This window comes from Tursiops truncatus, chromosome 5 (genome assembly GCF_011762595.2).
Source record: "Tursiops truncatus isolate mTurTru1 chromosome 5, mTurTru1.mat.Y, whole genome shotgun sequence".
Lineage (NCBI taxonomy): Eukaryota > Metazoa > Chordata > Mammalia > Artiodactyla > Delphinidae > Tursiops > Tursiops truncatus.
The window spans coordinates 74,650,291-74,663,148 of NC_047038.1; the positions used below are offsets into that span (position 1 = coordinate 74,650,291).

The 12,858-nt window shown below is 37.5% G+C and overlaps 1 protein-coding gene across 1 annotated transcript in view; it reads right to left on the reverse strand.

Annotated features, from left to right (window-relative positions):
- PDCL2 (phosducin like 2) overlaps positions 1-12,858 on the reverse strand; it is a 47,480-nt gene that overhangs the window by 29,427 nt on the left and 5,195 nt on the right. Inside the window, exons 2-3 of the mRNA XM_019928034.2 lie at positions 2,513-2,633; positions 1,836-1,926 (exon numbers count right to left, since the gene is read on the reverse strand). Of these exons, the coding sequence (XP_019783593.1) occupies positions 1,836-1,926; positions 2,513-2,633 (212 nt within the window). The remainder of the gene's footprint in view (positions 1-1,835; positions 1,927-2,512; positions 2,634-12,858) is intronic.

The following is a 12,858-nucleotide window of genomic DNA, read 5'->3' on the forward strand; positions in this document are numbered from 1 at the left end:
GGAAAATATTTGCAAATGAAGCAACTGTCAAAGGATTAATCTCCAAAATTTATAAGCAGCTCATGTAGCTGAATATCAAAAAAACTAACAATCTAATCCAAAAATGGCAGAAGATCTAAATAGACATTTCTCCAAAGAAGATATATAGATTGCCAACAAACACATGAAAGGATGCTTAACATCACTAATCATTAGAGAAATGCAAATAAAAACTACAATGAGGTATCATCTCACACCAGTCAGAATGGCCATCATCAAAAAATCTACAAACAATAAATGCTGGAGAGGGTGTGGAGAAAAGGGAACCCTCTTGCACTGCTGGTGGGAATGTAAATGGATACAGCCACTATGGAGAACAGTATGGAGGTTCCTTAGAAAACTAAAAACAGAACTAAAGGAACTAAGGTTCCTTTTCTAAGAAACTAAGGTTCCTTAGAAAACTAAAAACTACCATACGACCCAGCAATCCCACTACTGGGCATATACCGTGAGAAAACCATAATTCAGAAAGAGTCATGTATCACAATGTTCATTGCAGCACTATTTACAATAGCCAGGATATGGAAGCAACCTAAGTGTCCAATGACAGATGAATGGATAAAGAAGATATGGCACATATATACAATGGAATATTACTCGGCCATAAAAAGAAATGAAATTGAGTTATTTGTAGTTAAGGTGGATGGACCTAGAGTCTGTTATACAAAGTGAAGTAAGTCATAAACAGAAAAACAAATACCATATGCTAACACATATATATGAAATCTAAAAAATAAAAATGGTTCTGAAGAACCTAGGGGCAGGACAGGAATAAAGACGCAGACGTAGAGAATGAACTTGAGGACACAGGGAGGGGGAAGGGTAAGCTGGGACAAAGTGAGAGACTGGCATGGACTTATATATACTACCAAATGTAAAATAGACAGCTAGTGGGAAGCAGCAGCATAGCACAGGGAGATCAGCTGGGTGCTTTGTGACCACCTAGAGGGGTGGGATAGGGAGGGTGGGAGGGAGATGCAAGAGGAAGGGGATATGGGGATATATGTATATGTATAGCTGATTCACTTTGTTATAAAGCAGAAAGGAACACACCATTGTAAAGCAATTATACTGCAATAAAGATCTTAAAAAAAAAAAGAATCACTGGTTCCTTTTATTGGAAAATAGTATTGTGAATCAAGAGCTGAATTCTAGGTGTGTTCATTGCTACCAGAGTATTGCTGCTTCTAACACAATTCACTGATTTTTTTTCGTGTGAAAACAACCTTGTATTCCTGGGACCAATCCCTCTTGATTGGAATGTATTCTTCTTCTTTTAAATTGCTGGACTTAATTTGCTAATATTTTGTCAAAATTTTTCGTACCTATATTTATAGGAGATATTTTTCTGTAGCATTCTGTTTTTGCAATTTCTTTGTCAAGTATTTGTATCAGGATAAGTTGGGAAACTGAGGCACCTGTTCTAATTTCTGAAAGAATTTGTTTATGACTGGTAATTAATTATTCATTAAATGACAGAAACCCTTGACAAACATCAGGCTAGAAGGAAAACCATGGCCCTCTTTTTATTGGCCTTCTATTGATATTTTCCACTTTATTCACATGTAACTTGATGAAGTTCTACTGTATATTACTGAATAGTTTTTTATTTAAGCAAAGGCAAAAAAGGTCAAAAAAAATCCATCTTATGTAAGGTGAGTTAATTTTAAAATGTTAAAAGTTAGTTTTGTTCTTTGTAAAATACAGTCTGTAGACAAAAAAGGACTTTTTCCTTAGTTTCATTCTTACAATACTTCATTCAAAAACTCATTAATTATCCAAATGAATCACTGTACCTATATATTTCAATAGCTCTCATATCTTCATCATCAAATTCATCTTCAGCTTCCTTCAACTGTGCAAGAGTCATCTTTTCGTATGGTTTAACTAAAACAAAATAAGTTGTAGATAACTGAGTTATTTAAAAGCCAATTTTACTTTAGAGTCACATGTCTAGAAAAAACAATATATTAGATAAATGGAGATCAAGAATATCTTTAATGTTGCAGTTTCTCCAGCATATAAACTATATTGTGGCTGACTGCTTCAGGTTTGTTTAAAGTGCTATTACTCCCTCAGAGTTCACAGAACTACCAGGCTGCATTTAAAAGCAGATGTGAAAATCAATTAGACCTCATAAATTTAGACTTCCTCAAGTACCTGGAAACTTTAACAAATAATACATTTTATATAGAATGATCAAAACAGAAAGTAATCACAAGGTAGAGAAATATGATAGAGGGAAAAAAGCTCACTAGATTAGATATCAGGGCATTTCAGCTCTGATATTAACTAGCATGTAACTTTCAACACATGAATTAGAAATTTTAGGGGTCAGCATCCTAATTTCAAAAGTATGGGTGGGATTTAAATTATTTCTAATGTCATCTCTCCCTCTAAATTCATGAAATACATGATCACTGTCATAACTGTATTATTCCCTTCACCCAGCCCACCAAATGCACAACTATACCCATTGCTTCTTTCTGTAAACGTAAAACCATTTCTTCAATTTCATCTTTTGGCTCTTCTTTTGGAGGAAGAATGCCAAAATCTCTTAAAATGTCATTCCATTCTGTATCTTCATTTGGATCCTATATAAAAAAAATAAAAAATCTATTAGCACAGTTGTGCATTTTAATATTTGTAAAATCGATTTCCAACCATGTAATTGTTCATGAACTCTACAGGTAAACTAGAAAATTAGTTTCAAAGAATAGAACAAAATGGCCTACTTTTTTCCCATTTCCCATTTCCGTAATGCAACTACATACTTTGATAAAAAGAATACATCCTCTACCCTCAAAGTTACACTGAGATGTTTAATAAAAAATAAATCTGAAAAACATATATCAAATGTTAATGAAGAAACTTGTAAATCACGTTAAATTCTCTGAAGACTATAATAGGCAAAACCAATTCACATCATGCAAAATACTGTTTTCTTTTTCTACATAAGCATTGAAGACCTCAAGGTGGACTTGCTTCTCTTCAGCTATATAGCCTCATGGAATCCTTACTCCCAAGTTAAATCTTAGAAGAGGTTAGGAATCGTTTCATAGTTCAATTTTTGTCTAACCGTAATTTCTTTCTTTGAAACTTAATCTTGTTTTCCATGTTACTTAGGCTTTGATGTTTTATTTGCTGCTCTTCCTGAAACTGTCTGTCATATATCAACTATATTGTCTTTCTAGTCTGCTGTCCCTTTTCTCTGAGGTTTTCAGAGAAAAGGAGAACTTAATTATATACATGAGTAAATACTGCTGCAAACAAAGTAAAGGATAGCCTTGAATGAGCTCCACCTCCGGGTATTCACATCCTGCATAATCCCCTCTCCTTGATTATGGGTGGGAACCATGGTATGCTTCTAATCAGTAGAATATGGCAAAGGTAAAGGAATATAATTTCTTTGATTTCATTCCATAAGATCATAATTTCCATCTTGCCAGCATTCTCTCACACTTGCTGGCTTTGATAAAGCAAGCTGCCATACTGTGAGGTCCCCCATGGAGAGAACTATGTGACAAGGAAAATGTAGTCAACAATCAGCTAGACGCTGAGATCCTCAGTCAAATAGCTCCAAAAGAACTGAATTCTGCCAACTACCATGTAAATAAACTTAGAAGGGGATCCTTCAGAGGTACTCTGTTGTACCTTCAGATTCAACCCCAGCTCTAGCTGACACTTTAATTGCAACCTTGTTGGAGACTCTGAAGCAGATGGCCCAGCTAAGCAATGCCTGGATCCTTGACCCATAAAAACTCTGAGATAATAAATGTGTTATTTTAAGTCACCAAGTTTGTGGTGATTTGTTATGCAACAATGGATAACTAATACAAGCATCATCTTATTTCTCCTCTTCACCCTATTCTTTGGGCAAAGTTTTGGTTTTTTATTCACACTGGTCTTTTACTGGTCTCTCTATCCACAAAATCTTCTGATCTCCATTCTTTCTATATGTCTTAAAACAATTAAGTCACCATCAGCAGGAGTTCTGCACTTGGTAATGGCAGACTAGATAATTTGGATCAAGCCTCTTACTGAGAACAGCTAGTAAAACTGGACAAAATAGATGAGAATTAATTTGAAGGCACTGAAGAATCAACAAAGCAGTGAAGAGAATTATGGTAAGAAAATCCTGGATGAGAAGCAGACCCAGAGAAAGAAGCTCTATGTTTGGGTCCATTCCCCTTCAATCAACTACCAATTCTGAAAGAGGCCAGAGGCTGAGAAATTGAATAAAGGTGCACAGATTCGAGCATAGTGACCAAAGACAGAAATCAATAAGAAAATGATAACTAGGAGATCATCATATATTTGGAATTTTAAAAAAATTCTAAATGACCAAAGGGTCAAAGAAGAAATCACAATGGAAATTTAAAAGCATTAGGAATTGAATGATCATAAAGCCACGTATCAAAACTATGTGGGTTGCAACGAGAGCAGTTCATGAAAGGAATTTTACACCCTGAATTTAACATATTAGAAAATGGAAAAGGCTTACAAATTAATATATAAGCATCCAACCTAAAAAGCTGGGAAAGAACATCAAAATAAACCAAACGTAGAAGGAAGGAAATAATAAAGATGAAAACAGAAATTAATGAAATAAGAATTGAATATATAATAGAGTGGGTTAACAAGGCCAAAAATTGGGTCTTAGAAGAAGACTAATAAAATAAACACTTGCCAAGACTGATAAAGAAAAAAAGTGAGAAGACATCACCAGTATTAAAAATGAAAAAGGGGAACTCCTGACAGATAATACAAATATTTAAAAAGAGAAGCCTCTCTATTGTGTTTTGCTCATATTTTTTTCTACTTTAAGGTGGAAGCTTAGATCAAACTATAAACCTTTTTTTTCTTTTCAAGCACACACAGAATTTTATTTTTAGTCTTTTTTTAATTAAAAAAATTTTTAACATCTTTATTGGAGTTCTTTTCTAATTATAACCACTTAAAGCTACAAATATTCCTTTAACAAATTATTTAGCTGCATCCTACAAGTTTTGGTATGCTGTATTTTTATTATTATTCAGTTAAAAATATTTCTAATCTTATGATTTTTTGCTGACATTTTTATTTGGAAGGATACTGCTTAATTTTCAAATATTTTGGACTTTTCTAGGTATCTTATTAATAATTTCTAAGTTACTTCTGCATGGTCGGAAAACATACTTTAAGGTTTTGATTTTTTGAAATACATTTACTTGTTTTATGACCCAGCATATGGCATATCTTAGTGAATGTTCTACATAGTGTGAAAAGAATGTGTATTTTGCCACTGATGGGCTTTTTTCTCCACAAATCAATAGATTGTTGACAGATTTGTTCAGATCTTCTACTCTGCGATATCTGTATCTAGTTGTTCTATCAATTACTAGGAGGAGGGGTGTTAAAATCTCTAGTTATGATTGTGGATTTGTCTACTTCTCCATCAGTTTTTGCTTTATGTGTTTGAAGCTTGATTATGCAAATCCTCAGCTATATTTATGATATTTTCCTGATGAATTTCTCCTATCATTATAAAATGTTCCTTTTTATTTCTAGTAGTAATCCTCATCTTGATGTCTATTTTGTTTGTTACTAATATAGTTTATACCCCTTATTCCTAAGTACTGTTTAAATAACATGTCTTTTTCAATCCTTTTACTTTAACCCATCTGTTTCTTTGTATTTAAAGTGTGTCTCTTTTAGCAATATGTAGCTATGTATTGCTTTTTAAACTATTCTGATAATCTCTACTTTTTAATTTAAGTGTTTACTCCATTTACACTTACTATAATTGTCTTTTTAATTTTTATTGGAGTATAGTTGCTTTACAGTTTTGTGTTAGTTTCTGCTGTACAGCAAATTAATATAATTGTTAATATTAGATGTAGAGCTACTATTTTCCTGTTTTTAATTAGTATTGTTTGCTTTATTGTTCCTCTGTTCCTTTTTTGCCTTCTTCCGGTTAATTAAATATTTTCTAAAATTATGTTCTTTGCAACTGGCCTTTTAGGTATACATCTTTGCATTATTGCTTTAATAATTGTTCTAGAAATTATAATGGTATCTTTAACATATTACAGTTAATATTGTAGTATTTTACATAAAATATGGGAACCTCACTTAGTTCCATTTACCACTATCCCATCCTTTGCCTTACTGCTGTTATATATATTAACATTTACAATATATTTGAACCCCTAAAATACAACGTTACAATTTCTACCCTAAACAATTATAATGTCTTTCAAGAAAACTGAGAATAAATATATTTAGTTTTTAGAATTTACCCACATATTTATCATTTAAGGTGCTCTTCACACTTACTTTTAGATCAAGTTTTCCACCTGATGTAATTTCCTTTCAGTCTGAAGAAACTTCTTTGCATTTCTTACCCTTCAGGTCTGTGGAACCTAATTCTCTCAGTTTTCATATTTCTGAAAATATCTATTTTTTCCCAGTTTTTTTGATGGATAGTTTAGCTGGATATAGAATTTTGGTTTGAAAGTTTTCCCTCCAGGATTAAAAGCAGTTTAAAAAGCCTTCTGGCCTCCAATGTTTCTGATGAGAAGTCAGCTGTCAATCATATTGCTGTTCTCCTGTATATACAAAACATACACACCTTTACATTATGTCTTTTCTCTGGATGTTTTCAAGATTTTATCTTTTGATTTCAGAAGTGTGTCTATGTGCTTGGTGTGGTTTTATTTGTATTTACCCTCTTTGGAGTTCCCAGAACTTCTTAGATTGTTAAGTTTATGTCTTCCCTCAAACTCTGGACAATTTTATCCATCATCCTTTTAAATTTTTTCCTGCCCCCCCCACCCCATCCTTCCTCTCCTTCTAGGATTTTTTTTTTTTTTCTGGTATGCAGGCTTCTCACTGTTGTGGCCTCTCCCGTTGTGGAGTGCAGGCTCAGCAGCCATGGCTTATGGGCCTAGCTGCTCCGCGGCATGTGGGATCTTCCCAGACCAGGGCACGAACCCGTGTCCCCTGCATCGGCAGGCAGACTCTCAACCACTGCGCCACCAGGGAAGCCCCCCTTCTAGGATTTTTGACAGGATGTTACATGTATGTTAACCATGTATTACAGTTAGATGTATGTTAAACAATTTAACAATGTCCCTTCAGTTCACTGAATCTCTATTCACTTTTAATATTTTTCTCTCTGTTCTTAACGTTGGACACTTTCTATTGATGAATCCAAGTTCCCTGACTCTTCTGCCATCAGCAATCTGCTGTAAAGCCCATTCAGTGAATTTTTTATTTCAGTTGTTGATCTTTTCAGTTCAAGAATTTCCATTTGGAGAGACGAGGTGAAGATGGCGGAAGAGTAAGACACGAGATCACCTTCCTCCCCACAGATACACCAGAAATACATCTACACGTGGAACAACTCCTACAGAACACCCACTGAATGCTGGCACAAGATCTCAGACCTCCCAAAAGGCAAGAAAGTCCCCAAGTACCTGGGTAGGGGAAAAGAAAAAAGAATAAACAGAGACAAAAGGATAGGGACGGGACCTGCACCAGTGGGAGGGAGCTGTGAAGGAGGAAAGGTTTCCACACACTAGGAAGCCCTTTCACGGTTGGAGACTGCTGGTGGCAGAGGGGGAAAGCTTCAGCGCTGCAGAGGGGGAAAGCTTCAGCGCTGCGGAGGGGGAAAGCTTCAGCACTGCGAAGGAGAGCACAGCAACAGGGGTGCGGAGGGAAAAGCGGAGAGATTCCCGCACAGAGGGTCAGGGCCGACAGGCACTCACCAGCCCGAGAGGCTTGTGTGCTCACCCACCGGGGCGGGCGGGGCTGGGAGCTGAGGCTTGGGCTTTGGTCAGAGCGCAGGGAGAGGACTGGGGTTGAACACAGCCTGCAGGGGGTTAGTGCACCACAGCTAGCCAGGAGGGAGTCCGGGAAAAAGTCTGGACCTGCTGAAAAGGCAAGAGACTTTTTCTTCCCTCTTTGTTTCCTGGTGCGCAAGGAGAGGGGATTAAGAGCGCTGCTTAAAGGAGCTCCAGAGACGGGCGTGAACCGTGGCTAAAAGCGCAGACCCCAGAAATGGGCATGAGACGCTAAGGCTGCTGCTGCTGCCGCCACCAAGAAGCCTGTGTGCGAGCACAAGTCACTATCCACAGCCCTCTTCCAGGGAACCTATGCACCCGGCCACTGCCAGGGTCCGGGGATCCAGGGACAAGTTCCCTGGGAAAACGCACGGCGCACTGCAGGCTGGTGCAATGTCATGCTGGCCTCTGCCGCCGCAGGCTCGCCCAGCACTCCGTACCCCTCCCTCCCCCTGGCCTGAGTGAGCCAGAGCCCCCGAATCAACGGCTCCTTTAACCCCGTCCTGTCTCAGCGAAGAACAGACGCCCTCCGGCGACCTACACACAGAGGCGGGGCCCTCAAAGCTGAGCCCCTGGGAGCTGTGAGAACAAAGAAGAGAAAGGGAAAATCTCTCCCAGCAGCCTCAGAAGCAGCGGATTAAAGCTCCACAATCAACTTGATGTACCCTGTATCTGTGGAATACATGAATAGACAAAGAATCATCCCAAATTGAGGAGGTGGACTTTGAGAGCAAGATTTATTATTTTTTCCCCTTTTCCTCCTTTTGTGAGTGTGTATGTGTATGCTTCTGTGTGAGATTTTGTCTGTATAGCTTTGCTTCCACCATTTGTCCTAGGGTTCTATCCGTCCGGTTTTTTTTTTCTTCTTGTAAAAAAAAATTTTCTTTCTTAATAATTATTTTTTATTTTAATGACTTTATTTTATTTTATCTTACTTTATCTTCTTTCTTTCTTTCTTTCTTTCTTCCCTTCCCTCCTTCCTTCCTTCCTCCCTCCCTCCCTTCTTCCTTCCTTCCTTTCTTTCTTTCTACTTTTTCTCCCTTTTATTCTAAGCCATGTGGATGAAAGGCTCTTGGTGCTGCAGCCAAGAGTCAGTGCTGTGCCTCTAACATGGGAGAGACAAGTTCAGGACACTGGCCACAAGAGACCTCCCAGCTCCACGTAATATCAAACAGCGAAAATCTCCCAGAGATCTCCATCTCAACACCAACACCCAGCTTCACTCAACGCCCAGCAAGCTACAGTGCTGGACACCCTATGCCAAACAACTAGCAAGACAGGAACGCAACCCCACCCATTAGCAGAGAGGCTGCGTAAATAAGGCCACAGACACCCCAAAACACACCATCAGACGTGGACCTGCCCACCAGAAATACAAGATCCAGCCTCATCCACCAGAACACAGGCACTAGTCCCCTCCACCAGGAAGCCTACACAACCCACTGAACCAACCTTAGCCACTGGGGACAGACACCAAAAACAACGGGAACTATGGACCTGCACCCTTCAAAAAGGAGACCCCAAACACAGTAAGATAAGCAAAATGAGAAGACAGAAAAACACACAGCATATGAAGGAGCAAGATAAAAACCCACCAGACCTAACAAATGAAGAGGAAATAGGCAGTCTACCTGAAAAAGAATTCAGAGTAATGATAGTAAATATGATCCAAAATCTTGGAAATAGAATAGACAAAATGCAAGAAACATTTAACAAGGACTTAGAAGAACTAAAGAAGAAACAAGCAACAATGAACAACAAAATAAATGAAATTAAAAATACTCTAGATGGGATCAATAGCAGAATAACTGAGGAGGAAGAACGGATAAGTGACCTGGAGGATAAAATAGTGGAAATAACTATTGCAGAGCAGAATAAAGAAAAAAGAATGAAAAGAACTGAGGACAGTCTCAGAGACCTCTGGGACAAGATTAATAGCACCAACATTCAAATTATAGGGGTTCCAGAAGAAGAAGAGAAAAAGAAAGGGACTGAGAAAATATTTGAAGAGACTACAGTTCAAAACTTCCCTAATATGGGAACGGAAATAGTTAATCAACTCCAGGAAGCACAGAGAGTCCCATACAGGATAAATACAAGGAGAAACACGCCAAGACACATATTAATCAAACTGTCAAAAATTAAATGCAAAGAAAAATATTAAAAGCAGCAAGGGGAAAACAACAAATAACACACAAGGGAATCCCCATAAGGTTAACGGCTGATCTTTCAGCAGAAACTCTGCAAGCCAGAAGGGACTGGCAGGACATATTGAAAGTGATGAAGGAGAAAAACCTGCAACCAAGATTACTCTACCCAGCAAGGATCTCATTCAGATTTGATGGAGAAATTAAAACCTTTACAGAGAAGCAAAAGCTGAGAGAGTTCAGCACCACGAAACCAGCTTTACAACAAATGCTAAAGGAACTTCCCTAGGCAAGAAACACAAGAGAAGGGAAAGACCTACAATGACGAACCCAAAACAATTAAGAAAATGGGAATAGGAACATACATATCGATAATTACCTTAAATGTAAATGGACTAAATGCTCCCACCAAAAGACACAGACTGGCTGAATGGATACAAAAACAAGACCCATATATATACTGTCTACAAGAGACCCACTTCAGACCTAGGGACACATACAGACTGAAAGTAAGGGGATGGAAAAAGATATTCCATGCAAATGGAAACCAAAAGAAAGCTGGAGTAGCAATTCTCATATCAGACAAAATAGACTTTAAAATAGAGACTATTACAAGAGACAAAGAAGGACACTACATAATGATCAAGGGATCGATCCAAGAAGAAGATATAACAATTGTAAATATTTATGCACCCAACATAGGAGCACCTCAATACATAAGGCAAATACTAACAGCCATAAAAGGGGAAATCGACAATAACACATTCATACAAACACATGGAGGCTAAACAATACACTACTTAATAACGAAGTGATCACTGAAGAAATCAAAGAGGAAATCAAAAAGTACCTAGAAACAAATAACAATGGAGACATGACGACCCAAAAAACTATGGGATGCAGCAAAAGCAGTTCTAAGAGGGAAGTTTATAGCAATACAATCCTACCTTAAGAAACAGGAAACATCTCAAATAAACAACCTAACCTTGTACCTAAAGCAATTAGAGAAAGAAAAACAAGAAAACCCAAAGTTAGCAGAAGGAAAGAAATCATAAAGATCAGATCAGAAATAAATGAAAAAGAAATGAAGGAAACGATAGCAAAGATCAATAAAACTAAAATCTGGTTCTTTGAGAAGATAAACAAAATTGATAAACCATTAGCCAGACTCATCAAGAAAAAAAGGGAGAAGACTCAAATCAATCGAATTAGAAATGAAAAAGGAGAAGTAACAACCGACACTGCAGAAATACAAAGGATCATGAGCGATTACTACAAGCAACTCTCTGCCAATAAAATGGACAACCTGGAAGAAATGGACAAATTCTTAGAAATGCACAACCTGCCAAGACTGAATCAGGAAGAAATAGAAAATGTGAACAGATCAATCACAAGCACTGAAATTGAAACTGTGATTAAAAATCTTCCAACAAACAATGGCCCAGGACCAGATGGCTTCACAGGCGAATTCTATCAAACATTTAGAGAAGAGCTAACACCTAACCTTCTCAAACTCTTCCAAAATATAGCAGAGAGAAGAACACTTCCCAATTCATTCTACGGGGCCACCATCACCCTGATACCAAAACCATACAAGGATGTCACGAAGAAAGGAAACTACAGGCCAATATCACTGATGAACACAGATGCAAAAATACTAGCAGAGAGAATCCAACAGCACATTAAAAGGATCATACACCATGATAAAGTGGGATTTATTCCAGGAATGCAAGGATTCTTCAATATACGCAAATCAATCAACGTGATACACCATATTAACAAATTGAAGGAGAAAAACCATATGATCATCTCAATAGAGGCCGAGAAATCTTTTGACAAAATTCAACACCCATTTATAATAAAAACCCTGGAGAAAGTAGGCACAGAGGGAACTTTCCTCAACATAATAAAGGCCATATATGACAAACCTACAGCCAACATCATCCTCAATGGTGAAAAACTGAAAGCATTTCCACTAAGATCAGGAACAAGACAAGGTTGCCCACTCTCACCACTCTTATTCAACATAGTTTTGGAAGTTTTAGCCACAGCAATCAGAGAAGAAAAGGAAATAAAAGGAATCCAAATAGGAAAAGAAGAAGTAAAGCTGTCACTGTTTGCAGATGACATGATACTATACATAGAGAATCCTAAAGATGCTACCAAAAAACTACTAGAGCTAATCAATGAATTTGGTAAAGTAGCAGGATACAAAATTAACGCACAGTAATCTCTGGCATTCCTATACACTACTGATGAAAAATCTGAAAGTGAAATCAAGAAAACACTCCCATTTACCACTGCAAGAAAAGGAATAAAATATCTAGGAATAAACCTACCTAAGGAGACAAAAGACCTGTATGCAGAAAATTATAAGACACTGATGAAAGAAATTAAAGATGATAAAAATAGATGGAGAGATATACCATGTTCTTGGATTGGAAGAATCAACATTGTGAAAATGACTCTACTACCCAAAGCAATCTACAGATTCAATGCAATCCCTATCAAACTACCAATGGCATTTTTCACAGAACTAGAACAAAAAATTTCACAATTTGTATGGAAACACAACAGACACCGAATAGCCAAAGCAATCTTGAGAACGAAAAACGGAGCTGGAGGAATCAGGCTCCCTGACTTCAGACTATACTACAAAGCTACAGTAATCAAGACAGTATGGTACTGGCACAGAAACAGAAATATAGATCAATGGAAAAGGATAGAAAGCCCAGAGATAAACCCACGCACATATGGTCAACTTATCTTTGATAAAGGAGGCAGGAATGTACAGTGGAGAAAGGACAGCCTCTTCAATAAGTGGTGCTGGGAAAACTGGACACGTA